This window comes from Lepisosteus oculatus, chromosome 4 (genome assembly GCF_040954835.1).
Source record: "Lepisosteus oculatus isolate fLepOcu1 chromosome 4, fLepOcu1.hap2, whole genome shotgun sequence".
In the NCBI taxonomy this organism is placed as follows: domain Eukaryota; kingdom Metazoa; phylum Chordata; class Actinopteri; order Semionotiformes; family Lepisosteidae; genus Lepisosteus; species Lepisosteus oculatus.
In genome coordinates, this window is record NC_090699.1 from 13,664,798 (window position 1) to 13,691,095 (window position 26,298).

General features: G+C 54.5%; 1 protein-coding gene and 2 long non-coding RNA genes across 4 annotated transcripts; all 3 read right to left on the reverse strand.

The window, feature by feature from the left end:
• Positions 1–2,974: 2,974 nt before the first annotated feature.
• Positions 2,975–26,183, reverse strand: abhd4 (abhydrolase domain containing 4, N-acyl phospholipase B). The gene is made up of 8 exons (XM_069188817.1): positions 25,657–26,183; positions 21,694–21,782; positions 21,346–21,450; positions 19,906–20,197; positions 16,192–16,391; positions 7,044–7,155; positions 4,814–5,000; positions 2,975–3,964 (listed from the first exon to the last, which is right to left on the reverse strand). Exons 1-8 carry the CDS (start codon positions 25,677–25,679, stop codon positions 3,875–3,877), a joined length of 1,098 nt encoding a protein of 365 aa, XP_069044918.1. The 5' UTR covers positions 25,680–26,183; the 3' UTR covers positions 2,975–3,874.
• Positions 8,166–8,707, reverse strand: LOC138238385 (uncharacterized). The gene is made up of 3 exons (XR_011189398.1): positions 8,644–8,707; positions 8,409–8,443; positions 8,166–8,360 (listed from the first exon to the last, which is right to left on the reverse strand). It is a non-coding gene; the product is annotated as an uncharacterized lncRNA (long non-coding RNA).
• On the reverse strand, positions 12,139–14,484 carry LOC138238386 (uncharacterized). 2 transcript variants are annotated; one of them, XR_011189400.1, is made up of 3 exons: positions 14,112–14,484; positions 13,273–13,505; positions 12,139–12,571 (listed from the first exon to the last, which is right to left on the reverse strand). It is a non-coding gene; the product is annotated as an uncharacterized lncRNA (long non-coding RNA). The 2 variants fall into 2 exon arrangements; XR_011189399.1 differs by lacking the exon at positions 12,139–12,571 and adding an exon at positions 12,972–13,074 and having other exon boundaries at positions 13,271–13,505.
• Positions 26,184–26,298: the final 115 nt, after the last annotated feature.

Genomic DNA, 26,298 nt, shown 5'->3' on the forward strand with positions numbered 1-26,298 from the left:
AACACCACACAGCCTCTCACACAACACAGCGAAGCTCAACACCACACAGCCTCTCACACAGAACAGCGTAGCTCAACACCACACAGCCTCTCACACAGCACAGCGTAGCTCAACACCACACAGCCTCTCACACAACACAGCGAAGCTCAACACCACACAGCCTCTCACACAGAACAGCGTAGCTCAACACCACACAGCCTCTCACACAGCACAGCGTAGCTCAACATCACACAGCCTCTGACACAGCACAGTGTAGCTCAACACCACACAGCCTCTCACACAGCACAGCGAAGCTCAACACCACACAACCTCTCACACAGCACAGCGTAGCTCAACACCACACAGCCTCTCACACAGCACAGCGTAGCTCAACACCACACAGCCTCTCACACAGCACAGCGTAGCTCAACACCACACAGCCTCTCACACAGCACAGCGTAGCTCAACACCACACAGCCTCTCACACAACACAGCGAAGCTCAACACCACACAGCCTCTCACACAGAACAGCGTAGCTCAACATCACAGAGCCTCTGACACAGCACAGCGTAGCTCAACATCACACAGCCTCTGACACAGCACAGTGTAGCTCAACACCACACAGCCTCTCACACAGCACAGCGTAGCTCAACATCACACAGCCTCTGACACAGCACAGTGTAGCTCAACACCACACAGCCTCTCACACAGCACAGCGTAGCTCAACACCACACAGCCTCTCACACAGCACAGCGTAGCTCAACACCACACAGCACAGCATAACTCAACATCACACAGCCTCTGACACAGCACAGTGTAGCTCAACACCACACAACCCAGAACCCAACACACAGCACAGTGTCATATAGACACACAACCCAGTCACACCACATAGTTGTGTACACACCTGTGCTTGTTTACTTGTACGTTGTCTGCTTCTCGTTTGTGTGTTCATTGTCTTGATGTGCTGTCTTTGTGTTTTAACACTTTTTAACCATCGAGAGACTTTCTCTGAGTTACCACTCCAGTGCACCAGTACGTGTACCGGTCACACAGGGCAATCAGGTTCAAGTACAAGCAAACGTCTCTCTCTCATGCAAAAAGTATCATTTTCAGCTTTTACCACCATGAAGTCCTCTGGCTGTGAAGTGCCTGTTTCTGGGTCTATTTTAATATTCCGTCTCCCTTCTTTGCATTTCTGATGTTTAAATAAAAACTTACTTAAAAAAAACACTTTCCGGGGGGGTGGAAATGGAGTGAAATGAAAGCAGCCTGCGCCAGTCCCGCCTGAGCGGCTAGGCCCTCAGCGGGGTCACTGCGCTCGCTCGGCCGGGTGTGCGCGACCTGCGGCAGGGGCAGGACAAGCGCTCGCGTGAGGAGACGGAGACGAGCCAGAGACGAGCCGGGGTACGTCCCTCCCGGGACCTGTGCCAGGAGGACGTCCCGCGGGCCTCACACCTTTCCAGCGCTGTTTGGAGAAAGGTGTGTGTGCGTGCGTGTATGTATGTGTGAGCGTGCATGCGTCCGTGTGTGAGCGTGTGTGAGCGTGCATGCGCGTGCGTGTGTGTGTGAACACCTCCAGGTGCACACAGAGTTGCCCCCAGTGTTTTGTTAAGGCTCTCCCTCGGACCCGGGGCCGTGAGCTCCCCGTGATGATGACGGGCCTCTGAGTGAACACGGCAGCGGGGCCGCGGACAGGAACACCGCTCTGCCCCGGGAGCGACGCACCGGGGTCCCAGGGGTACAGGAACATCACCGTTTCCATGGCAGCCCAACCGCCCAGCACAGCGAACAGCCGCACCAGGAGCTCAGCCCTCGCTGGCGGGGAGCCCCCCTCCCCCCTGCGGCCCCTCCCCCCGCCCTGCCCCGGGCCGCGCACCTCCGCCGGGCGGGGGTGCCACAGTACGCGAGAACGCGCAGCATCCGAGAGGGCTCTCAGGCCGCTGCAGGCGCTCTGGGCCGGACAGGCAGAGACTCTCCGCCCTCGCCCCGCAGGCCCACAGTCGGCCCGAGAGGGGGCGCCCTCGCCCCGCAGTCCCACAGTCGGCCCGAGAGGGGGCGCCCTCGCCCCGCAGGCCCACAGTCGGCCCGAGAGGGGGCGCCCTCGCCCCGCAGGCCCACAGTCGGCCCGAGAGGGGGCGCCCTCGCCCCGCAGGCCCACAGTCGGCCCGAGAGGGGGCGCCCTCCCGCCGCAGGCCCACAGTCGGCCCGAGAGGGGGCGCCCTCGCCCCGCAGGCCCACAGTCGGCCCGAGAGGGGGCGCCCTCCCGCCGCAGGCCCACAGTCGGCCCGAGAGGGGGCGCCCTCCCGCCGCAGTCCCACAGTCGGCCCGAGAGGGGGCGCCCTCGCCCCGCAGGCCCACAGTCGGCCCGAGAGGGGGCGCCCTCCCGCCGCAGGCCCACAGTCGGCCCGAGAGGGGGCGCCCTCCCGCCGCAGGCCCACAGTCGGCCCGAGAGGGGGCGCCCTCCCGCCGCAGGCCCACAGTCGGCCCGAGAGGGGGCGCCCTCGCCCCGCAGCCCCACAGTCGGCCCGAGAGGGGGCGCCCTCGCCCCGCAGGCCCACAGTCGGCCCGAGAGGGGGCGCTCTCCCGCCGCAGTCCCACAGTCGGCCCGAGAGGGGGCGCCCTCGCCCCGCAGGCCCACAGTCGGCCCGAGAGGGGGCGCCCTCCCGCCGCAGGCCCACAGTCGGCCCGAGAGGGGGCGCCCTCGCCCCGCAGGCCCACAGTCGGCCCGAGAGGGGGCGCCCTCGCCCCGCAGGCCCACAGTCGGCCCGAGAGGGGGCGCCCTCGCCCCGCAGGCCCACAGTCTTACCTCTCTGTCTCCCTGTCTCTCTGTCTCTCTGACGCGTGACACAGAAGCTAATGTAAGCTGTTCTGCTAAGTCATATCTGTGAACCCTGAGCCTGTCTCTGTCCTGGGATCTCCAGGACAGGACAGGACAGGACAGGACAGGCCGGTACCTCAGGGAACACGAAGGAGGAGACAGGAGGCCACTGTCTTCAAACATAGAAAACTTTACTGAGAGGAAGATTATAAAATCACATCGGTGTCAGTCCTGGTCTGGAGACAGGAGCAAGGAGAGGGGGGGGGAGAGAGTAGAGAGAGAGGAGGAGGAGGAGAGAGGGGGAGATGGGAGGAAGACATTCAGGAACAGAGAGGGGGAGACAGGAGGAAGACAGACAGGGAGAGAGAGACAGAGAGAGACAGAGAGAGAGGGGGAGACGGGAGGAAGACAGACAGGGAGACGGAGAGAGAGAGAGAGGGGGAGACGGAAGGAAGACAGACAGGGAGACAGAGAGAGAGAGGGGGAGACGGGAGGAAGACAGACAGGGAGACAGAGAGAGAGAGAGGGGTAGACGGGAGGAAGGCAGACAAGGAGAGAGAGACAGAGAGAGAGGGGGAGACGGGAGGAAGGCAGACAAGGAGAGAGAGACAGAGAGAGAGGGGGAGATGGGAGGAAGGCAGACAAGGAGAGAGAGACAGAGAGAGAGGGGGAGATGGGAGGAAGGCAGACAGGGAGAGAGAGACAGAGAGACAGAGAGAGAGAGGGGGAGAGACAGGAGGAAGACAGACAGGGAGAGAGAGAGGGGGAGACGGGAGCGAGAGGAGGGATCGGGGAGATGGAGGAGAGGCAGGCAGGCTGTGACCCTGGTCCAGCTGGGTCACCAGAGCCCCTCGCCCTGGGTCCTGTCCTGGGCTCTGCCGGGCCGGTCCTGCTCCTCCGCGCTCCGCGGGGTGAACCGCCCGGCTCGCTCCCGGACGGGAGCTCGCTCCTCTTCCTGGGAACGGCCCGTCGGGCTGCGGGGATGGAGGGCCGGGGGCCCCGATCTCAGGCCGGGGCCATCTGAGAGCCGAGGCGCAGCGACTCGAACCCGCCCCCGCCTCGGGAGCCCGGCCGTCAGTCCACACTGCTGCAGATCTTCTCCACCGTGCGGTTGAAGTCCTCGGGCTGGTCAGCGTACACGTGGTGAGAGGCTCCCTCGATCACCTGGGAGACAGGGGAGGGATTAATGTACCTGTCTCTCTGCACGATTGTGTATCTGTGTGTCTCTGTGCGTCCTGCTGTTTGTGTGTGTGTGTCTCTGTGCGTCCTGCTGTCTGTGTGTCTCTGAGTGTCTCTGTGCGTCCTGCTGTCTGTGTGTCTCTGAGTGTCTCTGTGCGTCCTGCTGTCTGTGTGTCTCTGAGTGTCTCTGTGCGTCCTGCTGTCTGTGTGTGTGTGAGTGTCTCTGTGCGTCCTGCTGTCTGTGTGTGTGTGAGTGTCTCTGTGCGTCCTGCTGTCTGTGTGTGTGTGAGTGTCTCTGTGCGTCCTGCTGTCTGTGTGTGTGTGTGTGTCTCTGTGCGTCCTGCTGTCTGTGTGTGTGTGTGTGTCTCTGTGCGTCCTGCTGTCTGTGTGTGTGTGTGTGTCTCTGTGCGTCCTGCTGTCTGTGTGTGTGTGTCTCTGTGCGTCCTGCTGTCTGTGTGTCTCTGAGTGTCTCTGTGCGTCCTGCTGTCTGTGTGTCTCTGAGTGTCTCTGTGCGTCCTGCTGTCTGTGTGTGTGTGTCTCTGTGCGTCCTGCTGTCTGTGTGTCTCTGAGTGTCTCTGTGCGTCCTGCTGTCTGTGTGTGTGTGTCTCTGTGCGTCCTGCTGTCTGTGTGTCTCTGAGTGTCTCTGTGCGTCCTGCTGTCTGTGTGTGTGTGTCTCTGTGCGTCCTGCTGTCTGTGTGTCTCTGAGTGTCTCTGTGCGTCCTGCTGTCTGTGTGCGTGTGTCTCTGTGCGTCCTGCTGTCTGTGTGCGTTTCTTTGTGCGTCCTGCTGTCTGTGCGTGTGTGTCTCTGTGGCTGTGTGTCTCCGTCAGACTCACCACTGTCTGTGTGAAGCTCCCGGGTCTCAGCTGTTTCACTCTCTCCCCAGTGTTGAAGTCAACCCAGGACTGAGCTCCGTACACAAGAGACACGGGCAGCGTGGGGGACAGCTGGGTCACTCTGGGAAGCATGGGCCTCTTCGCCCACCCCAGAGACTGAGACAAGGCCTTGAACCCTACCTCACCACTGGAGAGAGAGAGGGGTTCATACAGACACACTGACTGACTGGACACTCCAGTACATTAACACTGCACTGAGAGAGAGGGGTTCATACAGACACACTGACTGACTGGACACTCCAGTACATTAACACTGCACTGAGAGAGAGGGGTTCATACAGACACACTGACTGACTGGACACTCCAGTACATTAACACTGCACTGAGAGAGAGGGGTTCATACAGACACACTGACTGGACACTCCAGTACATTAACACTGCACTGAGAGAGAGGGGTTCATACAGACACACTGACTGACCGGACACTCCAGTACATTAACACTGCACTGAGAGAGAGGGGTTCATACAGACACACTGACTGACTGGACACTCCAGTACATTAACACTGCACTGAGAGAGAGAGGGGTTCATACAGACACACTGACTGACTGGACACTCCAGTACATTAACACTGCACTGAGAGAGAGGGCTTCATACAAACACACTGACTGACTGGACACTCCAGTACATTAACACTGCACTGAGAGAGAGGGGTTCATACAGACACACTGACTGACTGGACACTCCAGTACATTAACACTGCACTGAGAGAGAGGGGTTCATACAGACACACTGACTGACTGGACACTCCAGTACATTAACACTGCACTGAGAGAGAGGGGTTCATACAGACACACTGGCTGGACACTCCAGTACATGAACACTGCACTGAGAGAGAGGGGTTCATACAGACACACTGACTGGACACTCCAGTACATTAACACTGCACTGAGAGAGAGGGGTTCATACAGACACACTGACTGACTGGACACTCCAGTACATTAACACTGCACTGAGAGAGGGGTTCATACAGACACACTGACTGGACACTCCAGTACATTAACACTGCACTGAGAGAGAGGGGTTCATACAGACACACTGACTGACTGGACACTCCAGTACATTAACACTGCACTGAGAGAGAGGGGTTCATACAGACACACTGACTGGACACTCTAGTACATTAACACTGCACTGAGAGAGAGGGGTTCATACAGACACACTGACTGACTGGACACTCCAGTACATTAACACTGCACTGAGAGAGAGGGGTTCATACAGACACACTGACTGACTGGACACTCCAGTACATTAACACTGCACTGAGAGAGGGGGGTTCATACAGACACACTGACTGACTGGACACTCCAGTACATTAACACTGCACTGAGAGAGAGGGGTTCATACAGACACACTGACTGACTGGACACTCCAGTACATTAACACTGCACTGAGAGAGAGGGGTTCATACAGACACACTGACTGACTGGACACTCCAGTACATTAACACTGCACTGAGAGAGAGGGGTTCATACAGACACACTGACTGGACACTCCAGTACATTAACACTGCACTGAGAGAGAGGGGTTCATACAGACACACTGACTGACTGGACACTCCAGTACATTAACACTGCACTGAGAGAGAGGGGTTCATACAGACACACTGACTGACTGGACACTCCAGTACATTAACACTGCACTGAGAGAGAGGGGTTCATACAGACACACTGACTGACTGGACACTCCAGTACATTAACACTGCACTGAGAGAGAGGGGTTCATACAGACACACTGGCTGGACACTCCAGTACATGAACACTGCACTGAGAGAGAGGGGTTCATACAGACACACTGACTGACTGGACACTCCAGTACATTAACACTGCACTGAGAGAGAGGGGTTCATACAGACACACTGACTGACTGGACACTCCAGTACATTAACACTGCACTGAGAGAGAGGGGTTCATACAGACACACTGACTGACTGGACACTCCAGTACATTAACACTGCACTGAGAGAGAGGGGTTCATACAGACACACTGACTGACTGGACACTCCAGTACATTAACACTGCACTGAGAGAGAGGGGTTCATACAGACACACTGACTGACTGGACACTCCAGTACATTAACACTGCTCTGAGAGAGAGGGGTTCATACAGACACACTGACTGGACAGTAGAGTACATGAACACTGGTCCAGGCAGCAGTCGGTCAGTGTACCTGGGACTCTGAGCGTTGCAGTGGTAGATGTAGTCAGTCATGGTGTCGTCGTCAAACAAATCCTCAAACTTCCTCTTGAAATCTGGGCGGAAGCGGTGTACTAACACTGGACCTGAGAGAGAGGAGAAGACACCTGGCGCTGTCAGACACACTCACACTCACACTCACACTCACACTCACACTCACACTCACACTCACACTCACACTCACACTCACACTCACACTCACACTCACACTCACACTCACACTCACACACCTGGCGCTGTCAGACACACTCACACTCACACTCACACTCACACTCACACTCACACTCACACTCACACTCACACTCACACTCACACTCACACTCACACACCTGGCGCTGTCAGACACACTCACACTCACACTCACACTCACACTCACATACACACACCTGGCGCTGTCAGACACACACTCACACACACACCTGGTGCTGTCAGACACACACACACACCTGGTGCTGTCAGACACACACACACACACCTGGCGCTGTCAGACACACTCACACTCACACACACACTCACACTCACACTCACACTCACACTCACACTCACACTCACACTCACACTCACACACCTGGCGCTGTCAGACACACTCACACTCACACTCACACTCACATACACACACCTGGCGCTGTCAGACACACACTCACACACACACCTGGTGCTGTCAGACACACACACACACCTGGTGCTGTCAGACACACACACACACACCTGGCGCTGTCAGACAAACACACACACCTGGCGCTGTCAGACAAACACACACTCACACACACACCTGGCGCTGTCAGACACACACACACTCACACACCTGGCGCTGTCAGACACACACACACTCACACACCTGGCGCTGTCAGACACACACACACACACACACACCTGGCGCTGTCAGACACACACACACACTCACACTCACACTCACACTCACACTCACACTCACACTCACACTCACACTCACACTCACACTCACACTCACACTCACACTCACACACCTGGCGCTGTCAGACACACTCACACTCACACTCACACTCACACTCACATACACACACCTGGCGCTGTCAGACACACACTCACACACACACCTGGTGCTGTCAGACACACACACACACCTGGTGCTGTCAGACACACACACACACACCTGGCGCTGTCAGACACACTCACACTCACACACACACTCACACTCACACTCACACTCACACTCACACTCACACACCTGGCGCTGTCAGACACACTCACACTCACACTCACACTCACATACACACACCTGGCGCTGTCAGACACACACTCACACACACACCTGGTGCTGTCAGACACACACACACACCTGGTGCTGTCAGACACACACACACACACCTGGCGCTGTCAGACAAACACACACACCTGGCGCTGTCAGACAAACACACACTCACACACACACCTGGCGCTGTCAGACACACACACACTCACACACCTGGCGCTGTCAGACACACACACACTCACACACCTGGCGCTGTCAGACACACACACACACACACACACCTGGCGCTGTCAGACACACACTCTCTCACACACCTGGCGCTGTCAGACACACACTCTCTCACACACCTGGCGCTGTCAGACACACACACTCTCACACACCTGGCGCTGTCAGACACACACACACTCACACACCTGGCGCTGTCAGAAAAACACACACACACCTGGCGCTGTCAGACACACACACACACACACACACACACACACACACACACACCTGGCGCTGTCAGACACACACACACACACACACCTGGCGCTGTCAGACACACACACACACACACACCTGGCGCTGTCAGACAAACACACACTCACACACCTGGCGCTGTCAGACAAACACACACTCACACACCTGGCGCTGTCAGACACACACACACACACACACACCTGGCGCTGTCAGACACACACACACACACCTGGCGCTGTCAGACAAACACACACTCACACACCTGGCGCTGTCAGACACACACACACACACACACACACCTGGCGCTGTCAGACACACACACACACACACACCTGGCGCTGTCAGACAAACACACACTCACACACCTGGCACTGTCAGACACACACACACACACACACACCTGGCGCTGTCAGACACACACACACACACACACACCTGGCGCTGTCAGACAAACACACACTCACACACCTGGCGCTGTCAGACACACACACACACACACACACCTGGCGCTGTCAGACACACACACACACACACACCTGGCGCTGTCAGACACACACACACACACACACCTGGCGCTGTCAGACAAACACACACTCACACACCTGGCGCTGTCAGACAAACACACACTCACACACCTGGCGCTGTCAGACAAACACACACTCACACACCTGGCGCTGTCAGACACACACACACACACACACACCTGGCGCTGTCAGACACACACACACACACCTGGCGCTGTCAGACAAACACACACTCACACACCTGGCGCTGTCAGACACACACACACACACACACACACCTGGCGCTGTCAGACACACACACACACACACACCTGGCGCTGTCAGACAAACACACACTCACACACCTGGCGCTGTCAGACACACACACACACACACACACCTGGCGCTGTCAGACACACACACACTCACACACCTGGCGCTGTCAGACACACACACACACACACACACCTGGCGCTGTCAGACACACACACACACACCTGGCGCTGTCAGACAAACACACACTCACACACCTGGCGCTGTCAGACACACACACACACACACACACACACCTGGCGCTGTCAGACACACACACACACACACACCTGGCGCTGTCAGACAAACACACACTCACACACCTGGCGCTGTCAGACACACACACACACACACACACCTGGCGCTGTCAGACACACACACACACACACACACACCTGGCGCTGTCAGACAAACACACACTCACACACCTGGCGCTGTCAGACAAACACACACTCACACACCTGGCGCTGTCAGACAAACACACACTCACACACACACCTGGCGCTGTCAGACAAACACACACTCACACACACACCTGGCGCTGTCAGACACACACACACTCACACACACACCTGGCGCTGTCAGACACACACACACTCTCTCACACACCTGGCGCTGTCAGAAACACACACACACACACACACCTGGCGCTGTCAGACACACACACACACCTGGCGCTGTCAGACACACACACACACTCACACACACACTCACACACCTGGCGCTGTCAGACAAACACACACTCACACACACACACACACACCTGGCGCTGTCAGACAAACACACACTCACACACTCACACACTCACACACTCACACTCACATACACACACCTGGCGCTGTCAGACACACACTCACACACACACCTGGCGCTGTCAGACACTCACACTCACACTCACACTCACACTCACACACCTGGTGCTGTCAGACACACACTCACACCTGGCGCTGTCAGACAAACACACACTCACACACACACCTGGCGCTGTCAGACAAACACACACACACTCACCTGGCGCTGTCAGACAAACACACACTCACACACATGGCGCTGTCAGACACACACTCACACCTGGCGCTGTCAGACACACACACACACACCTGGCGCTGTCAGACACACACACACACACACACCTGGCGCTGTCAGACAAACACACACTCACACACACACACCTGGCGCTGTCAGACAAACACACACTCACACACCTGGCGCTGTCAGACACACACACACTCACACACCTGGCGCTGTCAGACACACACACACACACACACACCTGGCGCTGTCAGACAAACACACACTCACACACACACACCTGGCGCTGTCAGACAAACACACACTCACACACCTGGCGCTGTCAGACACACACACACTCACACACCTGGCGCTGTCAGACACACACACACACACACACACCTGGCGCTGTCAGACACACACACACACACACACCTGGCGCTGTCAGACACACACACACACCTGGCGCTGTCAGACAAACACACACTCACACACCTGGCGCTGTCAGACACACACACACTCACACACCTGGCGCTGTCAGACACACACACACACACACACCTGGCGCTGTCAGACACACACACACACACACACACCTGGCGCTGTCAGACAAACACACACTCACACACCTGGCGCTGTCAGACACACACTCTCTCACACACCTGGCGCTGTCAGACACACACTCTCTCACACACCTGGCGCTGTCAGACACACACACACCCACACCTGGCGCTGTCAGAAAAACACACACACACCTGGCGCTGTCAGACACACACACACACACACACACACACACACACACACCTGGCGCTGTCAGACACACACACACACACACACACACACACACCTGGCGCTGTCAGACACACACACACACACACACCTGGCGCTGTCAGACACAAACACACACACACACCTGGCGCTGTCAGACAAACACACACTCACACACCTGGCGCTGTCAGACAAACACACACTCACACACCTGGCGCTGTCAGACACACACACACACACACCTGGCGCTGTCAGACACACACACACACACACACCTGGCGCTGTCAGACACACACACACACACACCTGGCGCTGTCAGACAAACACACACTCACACACCTGGCGCTGTCAGACAAACACACACTCACACACCTGGCGCTGTCAGACAAACACACACACACACACCTGGCGCTGTCAGACACACACACACACACACCTGGCGCTGTCAGACACACACACACACACACACACACCTGGCGCTGTCAGACACACACACACACACACACCTGGCGCTGTCAGACACAAACACACACACACACCTGGCGCTGTCAGACAAACACACACTCACACACCTGGCGCTGTCAGACAAACACACACTCACACACCTGGCGCTGTCAGACACACACACACACACACCTGGCGCTGTCAGACACACACACACACACACCTGGCGCTGTCAGACAAACACACACTCACACACCTGGCGCTGTCAGACAAACACACACTCACACACCTGGCGCTGTCAGACAAACACACACACACACACCTGGCGCTGTCAGACACACACACACACACACCTGGCGCTGTCAGACACACACACACACACACACACACCTGGCGCTGTCAGACAAACACACACTCACACACACACCTGGCGCTGTCAGACAAACACACACTCACACACATGGCGCTGTCAGACACACACTCACACCTGGCGCTGTCAGACACACACACACACACACACCTGGCGCTGTCAGACACACACACACACACACCTGGCGCTGTCAGACACACACACACACACACACACACACACACCTGGCGCTGTCAGACAAACACACACTCACACACACACACCTGGCGCTGTCAGACAAACACACACTCACACACCTGGCGCTGTCAGACACACACACACTCACACACCTGGCGCTGTCAGACACACACACACACACACACACACCTGGCGCTGTCAGACAAACACACACTCACACACACCTGGCGCTGTCAGACAAACACACACTCACACACCTGGCGCTGTCAGACACACACACACACACACACCTGGCGCTGTCAGACAAACACACACTCACACACCTGGCGCTGTCAGACACACACACACTCACACACCTGGCGCTGTCAGACACACACACACACACACACACCTGGCGCTGTCAGACACACACACACACACACACCTGGCGCTGTCAGACACACACACACACACACCTGGCGCTGTCAGACAAACACACACTCACACACCTGGCGCTGTCAGACACACACTCTCTCACACACCTGGCGCTGTCAGACACACACTCTCTCACACACCTGGCGCTGTCAGACACACACACACCCACACCTGGCGCTGTCAGAAAAACACACACACACCTGGCGCTGTCAGACACACACACACACACACACACACCTGGCGCTGTCAGACACACACACACACACACACACACACACACCTGGCGCTGTCAGACACACACACACACACACACCTGGCGCTGTCAGACACACACACACACACACACCTGGCGCTGTCAGACAAACACACACTCACACACCTGGCGCTGTCAGACAAACACACACTCACACACCTGGCGCTGTCAGACAAACACACACTCACACACCTGGCGCTGTCAGACAAACACACACACACACACCTGGCGCTGTCAGACAAACACACACTCACACACCTGGCGCTGTCAGACAAACACACACTCACACACACCTGGCGCTGTCAGACAAACACACACTCACACACCTGGCGCTGTCAGACACACACACACTCACACACCTGGCGCTGTCAGACACACACACACTCACACACCTGGCGCTGTCAGACACACACACACACACACACACCTGGCGCTGTCAGACACACACACACACACACACCTGGCGCTGTCAGACACACACACACACACACCTGGCGCTGTCAGACAAACACACACTCACACACCTGGCGCTGTCAGACACACACTCTCTCACACACCTGGCGCTGTCAGACACACACTCTCTCACACACCTGGCGCTGTCAGACACACACTCTCTCACACACCTGGCGCTGTCAGACACACACACACCCACACCTGGCGCTGTCAGAAAAACACACACACACCTGGCGCTGTCAGACACACACACACACACACACACACACCTGGCGCTGTCAGACACACACACACACACACACACACACACACCTGGCGCTGTCAGACACACACACACACACACACCTGGCGCTGTCAGACACACACACACACACACACCTGGCGCTGTCAGACAAACACACACTCACACACCTGGCGCTGTCAGACAAACACACACTCACACACCTGGCGCTGTCAGACAAACACACACTCACACACCTGGCGCTGTCAGACAAACACACACACACACACCTGGCGCTGTCAGACAAACACACACTCACACACCTGGCGCTGTCAGACAAACACACACACACACACACCTGGCGCTGTCAGACACACACACACACACACACCTGGCGCTGTCAGACAAACACACACTCACACACCTGGCGCTGTCAGACAAACACACACTCACACACACCTGGCGCTGTCAGACACACACACACTCACACACACACCTGGCGCTGTCAGACACACACACACACCTGGCGCTGTCAGACAAACACACACTCACACCTGGCGCTGTCAGACAAACACACACTCACACCTGGCGCTGTCAGACAAACACACACTCACACACACACCTGGCGCTGTCAGACACACACACACACACACACCTGGCGCTGTCAGACACACACACACACACACACACACCTGGCGCTGTCAGACACACACACACACACACACCTGGCGCTGTCAGACACACACACACACACACACCTGGCGCTGTCAGACACACACACACTCACACACACACTCACACACCTGGCGCTGTCAGACAAACACACACTCACACACACACACACACACACCTGGCGCTGTCAGACAAACACTCACACTCACACTCACACTCACACTCACACTCACACTCACACTCACACACCTGGCGCTGTCAGACACACACTCACACACACACCTGGCGCTGTCAGACACTCACACTCACACTCACACTCACACTCACACTCACACTCACACTCACACTCACACTCACACTCACACTCACACACCTGGCGCTGTCAGACACACACTCACACACACACCTGGTGCTGTCAGACACACACTCACACCTGGCGCTGTCAGACAAACACACACTCACACACACACCTGGCGCTGTCAGACAAACACACACACACTCACCTGGCGCTGTCAGACAAACACACACTCACACACCTGGCGCTGTCAGACACACACTCACACCTGGCGCTGTCAGACACACACACACACACACAGACCTGGCGCTGTCAGACACACACACACACACACCTGGCGCTGTCAGACACACACATACACACACACACACACCCTGGCGCTGTCAGACAAACACACACTCACACACACACACCTGGCGCTGTCAGACACACACACACTCACACACCTGGCGCTGTCAGACACACACACACTCACACACCTGGCGCTGTCAGACACACACACACTCACACACCTGGCGCTGTCAGACACACACACACACACACACACCTGGCGCTGTCAGACACACACACACACACACACACCTGGCGCTGTCAGACACACACACACACACACACACCTGGCGCTGTCAGACACACACACACACACACACCTGGCGCTGTCAGACACACACACACACACACACACACCTGGCGCTGTCAGACACACACTCTCTCACACACCTGGCGCTGTCAGACACACACACACTCTCTCACACACCTGGCGCTGTCAGACACACACACACTCTCTCACACACCTGGCGCTGTCAGACACACACACACTCTCTCACACACCTGGCGCTGTCAGACACACACACACTCTCTCACACACCTGGCGCTGTCAGACACACACACACTCTCTCACACACCTGGCGCTGTCAGACACACACACACTCTCTCACACACCTGGCGCTGTCAGACACACACACACACACACACACACACACACACACACCTGGCGCTGTCAGACACACACTCTCTCACACACCTGGCGCTGTCAGACACACACTCTCTCACACACCTGGCGCTGTCAGACACACACTCTCTCACACACCTGCCGCCGTTTCACACACACACCCACCTAGCAGCCTGGTCAGTACCTGGATGGGAGACTCCTGGGAAAGCTGAGGCTGCTGCTGGGAGAGGTGTTAGTGGGGCCAGCAGGGGGCGCTCACCCTGTGGGCTGTGTGGGTCCTCATGCCCAGTACGGTGACGGGGACACTAGACTGTAAAAAGACTCTACCCTTCGGCTGAGACAAAAACCCAAGGTCATGACTCTCCGTGGGTATTCCTCGAAAAAAAAATAGGGGTGTGACCCCAGTGTCCTGGACAGACTCCCCCTGGTCTTTACCAGTCATGGCCTCCTGATCACCCCCCTCTCTGAACTGCTCTTCTCCCCACGGAGAGCTGGAACTGGATCACCACACTGGGGGGGTGAAGGGGGTCCCCAGTACCAGTCAGAAAGGCGCTATGCAACCAGAGGGAAGTATCGGACACTCACCCCAGGGGCCGGCGGCGCGGATGACCGCCAGAGGGTTGAACAGCGACACCAAGGAGGCCACCATCTTGACCCAGCGGGGGGGGCCCTGCCTCTTCACCACGCTCGACCCCGAACCCGAGCCCGACCCGGGGGTCTCCGGCTCCCCTGCCTCAGGCCGCTCGGGAAAACCCCAGGGGTCAACCAGGATGAGGTGACTGACCCTGAGAGAGAGGTCAAACAGGGTTCAGTCCAGATCCCAGGACACTGTCAGTAAGAGTAGGGGTGTCCTGACTGGTCAGTATAGATCCCAGGACACTGTCAGTAAGAGTAGGGGTGTCCTGACTGGTCAGTCCAGATCCCAGGACACTGTCAGTAAGAGTAGGGGTGTCCTGACTGGTCAGTTCAGATCCCAGGACACTGTCAGTAAGAGTAGGGGTGTCCTGACTGGTCAGTCCAGATCCCAGGACACTGTCAGTAAGAGTAGGGGTGTCCTGACTGCTGGTCAGTCCAGATCCCAGGACACTGTCAGTAAGAGTAGGGGTGTCCTGACTGGTCAGTCCAGATCCCAGGACACTGTCAGTAAGAGTAGGGGTGTCCTGACCGCTGGTCAGTCCAGATCCCAGGACACTGTCAGTAAGAGTAGGGGTGTCCTGACTGGTCAGTACAGATCCCAGGACACTGTCAGTAAGAGTAGGGGTGTCCTGACTGGTCAGTCCAGATCCCAGGACACTGTCAGTAAGAGTAGGGGTGTCCTGACTGCTGGTCAGTCCAGATCCCAGGACACTGTCAGTAAGAGTAGGGGTGTCCTGACTGCTGGTCAGTACAGACCCCAGGACACTGTCAGTAAGAGTAGGGGTGTCCTGACTGCTGGTCAGTACAGATCCCAGGACACTGTCAGTAAGAGTAGGGGTGTCCTGACTGCTGGTCAGTACAGATCCCAGGACACTGTCAGTAAGAGTAGGGGTGTCCTGACTGGTCAGTCCAGACCCCAGGACACTGTCAGTAAGAGTAGGGGTGTCCTGACTGCTGGTCAGTCCAGATCCCAGGACACTGTCAGTAAGAGTAGGGGTGTCCTGACTGGTCAGTTCAGATCCCAGGACACTGTCAGTAAGAGTAGGGGTGTCCTGACTGGTCAGTACAGATCCCAGGACACCGTCAGTAAGAGTAGGGGTGTCCTGACTGGTCAGTTCAGATCCCAGGACACTGTCAGTAAGAGTAGGGCTGTCCTGACTGGTCAGTCCAGATCCCAGGACACTGTCAGTAAGAGTAGGGCTGTCCTGACTGGTCAGTCCAGATCCCAGGACACTGTCAGTAAGAGTAGGGGTGTCCTGACCGCTGGTCAGTCCAGATCCCAGGACACTGTCAGTAAGAGTAGGGGTGTCCTGACTGGTCAGTCCAGATCCCAGGACACTGTCAGTAAGAGTAGGGGTGTCCTGACCGCTGGTCAGTACAGATCCCAGGACACTGTCAGTAAGAGTAGGGGTGTCCTGACCGCTGGTCAGTACAGATCCCAGGACACTGTCAGTAAGAGTAGGGGTGTCCTGACTGGTCAGTACAGACCCCAGGACACTGTCAGTAAGAGTAGGGGTGTCCTGACTGGTCAGTCCAGATCCCAGGACACTGTCAGTAAGAGTAGGGGTGTCCTGACCGCTGGTCAGTCCAGATCCCAGGACACTGTCAGTAAGAGTAGGGGTGTCCTGACTGGTCAGTACAGACCCCAGGACACTGTCAGTAAGAGTAGGGGTGTCCTGACTGCTGGTCAGTCCAGATCCCAGGACACTGTCAGTAAGAGTAGGGGTGTCCTGACTGGTCAGTCCAGATCCCAGGACACTGTCAGTAAGAGTAGGGGTGTCCTGACCGCTGGTCAGTCCAGATCCCAGGACACTGTCAGTAAGAGTAGGGGTGTCCTGACTGGTCAGTACAGATCCCAGGACACTGTCAGTAAGAGTAGGGGTGTCCTGACTGGTCAGTCCAGATCCCAGGACACTGTCAGTAAGAGTAGGGGTGTCCTGACTGCTGGTCAGTCCAGATCCCAGGACACTGTCAGTAAGAGTAGGGGTGTCCTGACTGCTGGTCAGTACAGACCCCAGGACACTGTCAGTAAGAGTAGGGGTGTCCTGACTGCTGGTCAGTACAGATCCCAGGACACTGTCAGTAAGAGTAGGGGTGTCCTGACTGCTGGTCAGTACAGATCCCAGGACACTGTCAGTAAGAGTAGGGGTGTCCTGACTGGTCAGTCCAGACCCCAGGACACTGTCAGTAAGAGTAGGGGTGTCCTGACTGCTGGTCAGTCCAGATCCCAGGACACTGTCAGTAAGAGTAGGGGTGTCCTGACTGGTCAGTTCAGATCCCAGGACACTGTCAGTAAGAGTAGGGGTGTCCTGACTGGTCAGTACAGATCCCAGGACACCGTCAGTAAGAGTAGGGGTGTCCTGACTGGTCAGTTCAGATCCCAGGACACTGTCAGTAAGAGTAGGGCTGTCCTGACTGGTCAGTCCAGATCCCAGGACACTGTCAGTAAGAGTAGGGGTGTCCTGACTGGTCAGTCCAGATCCCAGGACACTGTCAGTAAGAGTAGGGGTGTCCTGACCGCTGGTCAGTCCAGATCCCAGGACACTGTCAGTAAGAGTAGGGGTGTCCTGACTGGTCAGTCCAGATCCCAGGACACTGTCAGTAAGAGTAGGGGTGTCCTGACTGGTCAGTTCAGATCCCAGGACACTGTCAGTAAGAGTAGGGGTGTCCTGACTGGTCAGTACAGATCCCAGGACACTGTCAGTAAGAGTAGGGGTGTCCTGACTGCTGGTCAGTCCAGATCCCAGGACACTGTCAGTAAGAGTAGGGGTGTCCTGACTGGTCAGTTCAGATCCCAGGACACTGTCAGTAAGAGTAGGGGTGTCCTGACTGGTCAGTCCAGATCCCAGGACACTGTCAGTAAGAGTAGGGGTGTCCTGACCGCTGGTCAGTCCAGATCCCAGGACACTGTCAGTAAGAGTAGGGGTGTCCTGACCGCTGGTCAGTCCAGATCCCAGGACACTGTCAGTAAGAGTAGGGGTGTCCTGACCGCTGGTCAGTACAGATCCCAGGACACTGTCAGTAAGAGTAGGGGTGTCCTGACTGGTCAGTACAGACCCCAGGACACTGTCAGTAAGAGTAGGGGTGTCCTGACTGGTCAGTCCAGATCCCAGGACACTGTCAGTAAGAGTAGGGGTGTCCTGACCGCTGGTCAGTCCAGATCCCAGGACACTGTCAGTAAGAGTAGGGGTGTCCTGACTGGTCAGTACAGACCCCAGGACACTGTCAGTAAGAGTAGGGGTGTCCTGACTGCTGGTCAGTCCAGATCCCAGGACACTGTCAGTAAGAGTAGGGGTGTCCTGACTGGTCAGTCCAGATCCCAGGACACTGTCAGTAAGAGTAGGGGTGTCCTGACTGCTGGTCAGTACAGATCCCTGGACACACTGATCTAGTGGTCCAGATTATAGGTGAAGCTCTTTCAGATGAAAGTGCATTATAAATTCAGTCTGTCACTGTAAGGATATCAAAGGCATTTTGGATGACAACCTTGACTCTATGACTTACAAGATAACCAAAGGGCTAGACGAGCCCAGTGGCATCCTCTTATCTGCCGCCTGATTTATATTCCAATGTGTGAACACAACAGGAACCAGCCTCTGCAGATGGTCAACGAAACGATATGAGACTCCGGCACAGCAGGGAACCCACAGGCTCCGCCCTCACCTCTCTGGATGGCGGACGGCATAGGAGGTTGCCAGGTAACCGCCAAGGCTGTGGCCCAATAGGATCATGCGCTCCAGCCCCATGGCCTGCCTCCACTCCTCGATGGCTGTCACGGATTGGTCCTCGGCCAGCACGGGGTCAGAGGGGAATCGTGGGCGGGAGCTGCGGCCAAAGCCCAGCAGGTCGAAGGCGTGGACAGATCGTGAGCGACACAGGGGGTCCAGATTCCTCACCCACAGACCCACACCTCCCCCAAAACCATGGAGCATCACCAGGGGAGTCCTGGAGGGCACTGAGAGAGAGGGGTTAATACAGACACACTGACTGACTGGACACTCCAGTACATTACCACTGCACTGAGAGAGAGGGGTTCATACAGACACACTGACTGACTGGACACTCCAGTACATTAACACTGCACTGAGAGAGAGGGGTTCATACAGACACACTGACTGGACACTCCAGTACATTAACACTGCACTGAGAGAGAGGGGTTCATACAGACACACTGACTGACTGGACACTCCAGTACATTAACACTGCACTGAGAGAGAGGGGTTCATACAGACACACTGACTGGACACTCCAGTACATTAACACTGCACTGAGAGAGAGGGGTTCATACAGACACACTGACTGGACACTCCAGTACATTAACACTGCACTGAGAGAGAGGGGTTCATACAGACACACTGACTGACTGGACACTTCAGTACATTAACACTGCACTGAGAGAGAGGGGTTCATACAGACACACTGACTGGACACTCCAGTACATTAACACTGCACTGAGAGAGAGGGGTTCATACAGACACACTGACTGACTGGACACTCCAGTACATTAACACTGCACTGAGAGAGAGGGGTTCATACAGACACACGGACTGACTGGACACTCCAGTACATTAACACTGCACTGAGAGAGAGGGATTCATACAGACACACTGACTGACTGGACACTCCAGTACATTAACACTGCACTGAGAGAGAGGGGTTCATACAGACACACTGACTGACTGGACACTCCAGTACATTAACACTGCACTGAGAGAGAGGGGTTCATACAGACACACTGACTGACTGGACACTCCAGTACATTAACACTGCACTGAGAGAGAGGGGTTCATACAGTCACACTGACTGGACACTCCAGTACATTAACACTGTACTGAGAGAGAGGGGTTCATACAGACACACTGACTGACTGGACACTCCAGTACATTAACACTGCACTGAGAGAGAGGGGTTCATACAGACACACTGACTGACTGGACACTCCAGTACATTAACACTGTACTGAGAGAGAGGGGTCAATACAGACACACTGACTGACTGGACACTCCAGTACATTAACACTGTACTGAGAGAGAGGGGTCAATACAGACACACTGACTTACTGGACACTACAGTACATAAACAGGGAGAAAGGACTGAGTGTACCAGGCTGTGCAGATGTTTTGTTGGCTCTGTGGGTCACAGTCAGTGTCCAGATCTTCTCCTGGCTCTGGAGAGTAACAAACCGGGACCAGAGCTCATTCTGAATACCTGAGAGAGGTGGGTGGAGAGCTGTGAATATCACTGCCAACACGAGTACTTATGTAGTCATAAGTAATGACATTTAGTGTAGTTCAGAAGAATGTATTTGACTGCAGTGATTTAGTAAAGACAAATGTGATACAATATAGAGCAATGAATAGAAAAAACAGAGCACAATGTCTTACAGTGGAGTAATACCCACGATAAGACACTGACTGAAAAGCAGCACAGTCCAACAGGGCAGAGACTCACAGGCTAGGATCTTGGCCTCTGTGCTCTTCAGCAGAGACATGGAGGTGGGACACCACGATGGCAACCAGCCTGACAACCACCCTGAGGATCTGAGAGAGAGAGAGGGGTTAATACAGACACACTGACTGGACACTCCAATACATTAACACTGCACTGAGAGAGAGGGGTTCATACAGACACACTGACTGACTGGACACTCCAGTACATTAACACTGCACTGAGAGAGAGGGGTTCATACAGACACACTGACTGGACACTCCAGTACATTAACACTGCACTGAGAGAGAGGGGTTCATACAGACACACTGACTGACTGGACACTCCAGTACATTAACACTGCACTGAGAGAGAGGGGTTCATACAGACACACTGACTGACTGGACACTCCAGTACATTAACACTGCACTGAGAGAGAGGGGTTCACACAGACACACTGACTGACTGGACACTCCAGTACATTAACACTGCACTGAGAGAGAGGGGTTCATACAGACACACTGACTGACTGGACACTCCAGTACATTAACACTGCACTGAGAGAGAGGGGTTCATACAGACACACTGACTGACTGGACACTCCAGTACATTAACGCTGCACTGAGAGAGAGGGGTTCATACAGACACACTGACTGACTGGACACTCCAGTACATTAACACTGCACTGAGAGAGAGGGGTTCATACAGACACACTGACTGGACACTCCAGTACATTAACACTGCACTGAGAGAGAGGGGTTCATACAGACACACTGACTGACTGGACACTCCAGTACATTAACACTGCACTGAGAGAGAGGGTTCATACAGACACACTGACTGACTGGACACTCCAGTACATTAACACTGCACTGAGAGAGAGGGGTTCATACAGACACACTGACTGACTGGACACTACAGTACATTAACACTGCACTGAGAGAGAGGGGTTCATACAGACACACTGACTGACTGGACACTCCAGTACATTAACACTGCACTGAGAGAGAGGGGTTAATACAGACACACTGACTGACTGGACACTCCAGTACATTAACACTGCACTGAGAGAGAGGGGTTAATACAGACACACTGACTGACTGGACACTCCAGTACATTAACACTGCACTGAGAGAGAGGGGTTAATACAGACACACTGACTGGACACTCCAATACATTAACACTGCACTGAGAGAGAGGGGTTCATACAGACACACTGACTGACTGGACACTCCAGTACATTAACACTGCACTGAGAGAGGGGTTCATACAGACACACTGACTGACTGGACACTCCAGTACATTAATACTGCACTGAGAGAGAGGGGTTCATACAGACACACTGACTGACTGGACACTCCAGTACATTAACACTGCACTGAGAGAGAGGGGTTCATACAGACACACTGACTGACTGGACACTCCAGTACATTAACACTGCACTGAGAGAGAGGGGTTCATACAGACACACTGACTGACTGGACACTCCAGTACATTAACACTGCACTGAGAGAGAGGGGTTCATACAGACACACTGACTGACTGGACACTCCAGTACATTAACACTGCACTGAGAGAGAGGGGTTAACACACTGACTGGATATTAAAGTACACTAACTCTGTGGAAAAATAATTTCAAGAATCTCAAGGCATTAATATTTGAATTTTATTTGGCCTTGTGAATGTAAAAGAGAGAAAACAAAGAAGACTGTGTTTCAAACAATTGATACTGTACAAACACAGTCTTCCCAACACTGACAGAAACACAAAAGAAACTGTCATTGTACAGCCATTACATCAAACTGGAGCTGTAGGAAACCACCAGAAGTGGTTTTTCAGTTAATGTGCATCTGATACAGTAAATGCTGAATCATTCCTCTTTGAACTAGTCTGTTTTCAAGATGTGTGTATACAGTGTGTCCCATCAGAGTCTGTACAGGTGTGTGTGTATACAGTGTGTCCAGTAAGAGTCTGTACAGGTGTGTGTGTGTACTGTATACAGTGTATCCAGTCTGTACAGGTGTGTGTGTGTATACAGTGTGTCTCCTCAGAGTCAGTACAGGTGTGTGTGTGTGTGTGTCCAGTAAGAATCTGTACAGGTGTGTGTGTGTATACAATGTGTCCCATCAGAGTCTGTACAGGTGTGTGTGTGTGTGTGTACAGTGTGTCCAGTGAGAGTCTGTACAGGTGTGTGTGTGTGTGTGTGTACAGTGTGTCCAGTAAGAGTCTGTTCAGGTGTGTGTGTGTGTATACAGTGTGTCCAGTAAGAGTCTGTACAGGTGTGTGTGTGTATACAATGTGTCCCATCAGAGTCTGTACAGGTGTATGTGTGTACAGTGTGTCCAGTGAGAGTCTGTTCAGGTGTGTGTGTGTGTATACAGTGTGTCCAGTGAGAGTCTGTACAGGTGTGTGTGTGTATACAGTGTGTCCAGTAAGAGTCTGTTCAGGTGTGTGTGTGTGTATATACAGTGTGTCCAGTGAGAGTCTGTTCAGGTGTGTGTGTGTATATACAGTGTGTCCAGTAAGAGTCTGTACAGGTGTGTGTGTGTACAGTGTGTCCAGTGAGAGTCTGTTCAGGTGTGTGTGTGTGTATATACAGTGTGTCCAGTGAGAGTCTGTTCAGGTGTGTGTGTGTGTATATACAGTGTGTCCAGTGAGAGTCTGTACAGGTGTGTGTGTGTGTGTGTATACAGTGTGTCCAGTGAGAGTCTGTACAGGTGTGTGTGTGTGTGTGTATACAGTGTGTCCAGTGAGAGTCTGTACAGGTGTGTGTGTGTGTGTGTGTATACAGTGTGTCCAGTGAGAGTCTGTACAGGGGTGTGTGTGTGTGTGTGTGTATACAGTGTGTCCAGTGAGAGTCTGTACAGGGGTGTGTGTGTGTGTGTGTATACAGTGTGTCCAGTGAGAGTCTGTACAGGTGTTTGTGTGTGTAGTGTGTCCAGTGAGAGTCTGTACAGGGGTGTGTGTGTGTGTGTGTGTGTGTGTATACAGTGTGTCCAGTGAGAGTCTGTACAGGTGTGTGTGTGTGTGTACAGTGTGTCCAGTGAGAGTCTGTACAGGTGTGTGTGTGTGTACAGTGTGTCCAGTGAGAGTCTGTACAGGTGTGTGTGTGTGTACAGTGTGTCCAGTGAGAGTCTGTTCAGGTGTGTGTGTGTGTACAGTGTGTCCAGTGAGAGTCTGTACAGGGGGGTGTGTATACAGTGTGTCCAGTGAGAGTCTGTACAGGTGTGTGTGTGTGTGTGTGTGTGTGTCCAGTGAGAGTCTGTACAGGTGTGTGTGTGTGTCCAGTGAGAGTCTGTACAGGTGTGTGTGTGTGTGTGTGTCCAGTGAGAGTCTGTACAGGTGTGTGTGTGTGTGTGTGTCCAGTGAGAGTCTGTACAGGTGTGTGTGTGTGTGTGTGTGTGTGTGTGTCCAGTGAGAGTCTGTACAGGTGTGTGTGTGTGTGTGTGTGTGTGTCCAGTGAGAGTCTGTACAGGTGTGTGTGTGTGTGTGTGTCCAGTGAGAGTCTGTACAGGTGTGTGTGTGTGTGTGTGTGTGTGTCCAGTGAGAGTCTGTACAGGTGTGTGTGTGTGTGTGTGTGTGTCCAGTGAGAGTCTGTACAGGTGTGTGTGTGTGTGTGTCCAGTGAGAGTCTGTACAGGTGTGTGTGTGTGTGTGTGTGTGTGTGTACAGTGTGTCCAGTGTGTCCAGTGAGAGTTTGTACAGGCGTGTGTGTACAGCGGGTCTACAATAAGTGTACAGTTGTCCAGGATGTGTCAGTACAACACAACAACAGGTGAGTTTCCAGTTTCCAGTGTCACTTATGTAATGAGTCCTAACGTCAACTGGCGGTACTTGCACAAGTGAAGTCGTGTTATATATCAGTAACACAGACACAACGACGGAACGTAGAGTATACAGCAGAAAGTGCCACTCTTTCTACCCAACAAAAAAACTCCCGAATATGATAAATGATAGTATTCTTGTCATTCTTGTCGGATGTACTTACACCGGGTCAGTCTCGTCGTGCATTGCAGCTGTCAGTAATGGCCGAGGGACAAAACCGCATTATCGAACATAAAAAGAAAAACAATTCAATCGGAGCCGCACGCCCGCTTCAGAGAGGAAGCTGCCCATCCGCTGTTAGTTTTGTAACCAACTTCGTGCTCCAGTCAGCTGACTCCTGCGTGACGCCATCGCGGCGCCCCGCTACCGGCTGGGGAGGAGAGGCACGGGCAGAGCGGTGGGCGGGGCCAGACCGGGCAGCTCATGAATATGCATGACCGAGCTCCTGCCTAATCGTGCCCTCCGTTCCGTCAATGAGCATAACCGGTCAATACGCTTTTCTGATTTGTATGGCTCCTTCCGCTGAAGGGCCTGTTGTCCCCTCTCTCTCGGCTACGTGTCGTACAAATCAGTGAATCTGTCTCGCTGAATTTCGTCTGGGCTTTCCCGTTTGTGTTTTATCTCCCTCTATGTCTGTAACAAAAGGACAGAGGTATAATCTATACACAGGCTGACTACATATACCGTTAATTAATTATCCAATGAGCCATTTAAAAAATGTATTTTTTGCACGTGAATATTCGATGTTCTTCACACCGCGGTACTAATGCTTGAGGCTGGGGGGGCGAGTCGGTCCCTTTTCGCT

Bases quoted from the DNA above. Each gene is read 5' to 3' on its own strand.
- abhd4 (XM_069188817.1), bottom strand. From the start codon at position 25,679: ATGCACGACGAGACTGACCCGGT. The intron at 21,451-21,693 runs GTGAGTCTCTGC...CACCTCTCTCAG, and splicing joins AGAGGCCAAGATCCTAGCCT to GTATTCAGAATGAGCTCTGG. The intron at 16,392-19,905 runs GTGAGGGCGGAG...CCTCTCTCTCAG, and splicing joins GCCGTCCGCCATCCAGAGAG to GGTCAGTCACCTCATCCTGG.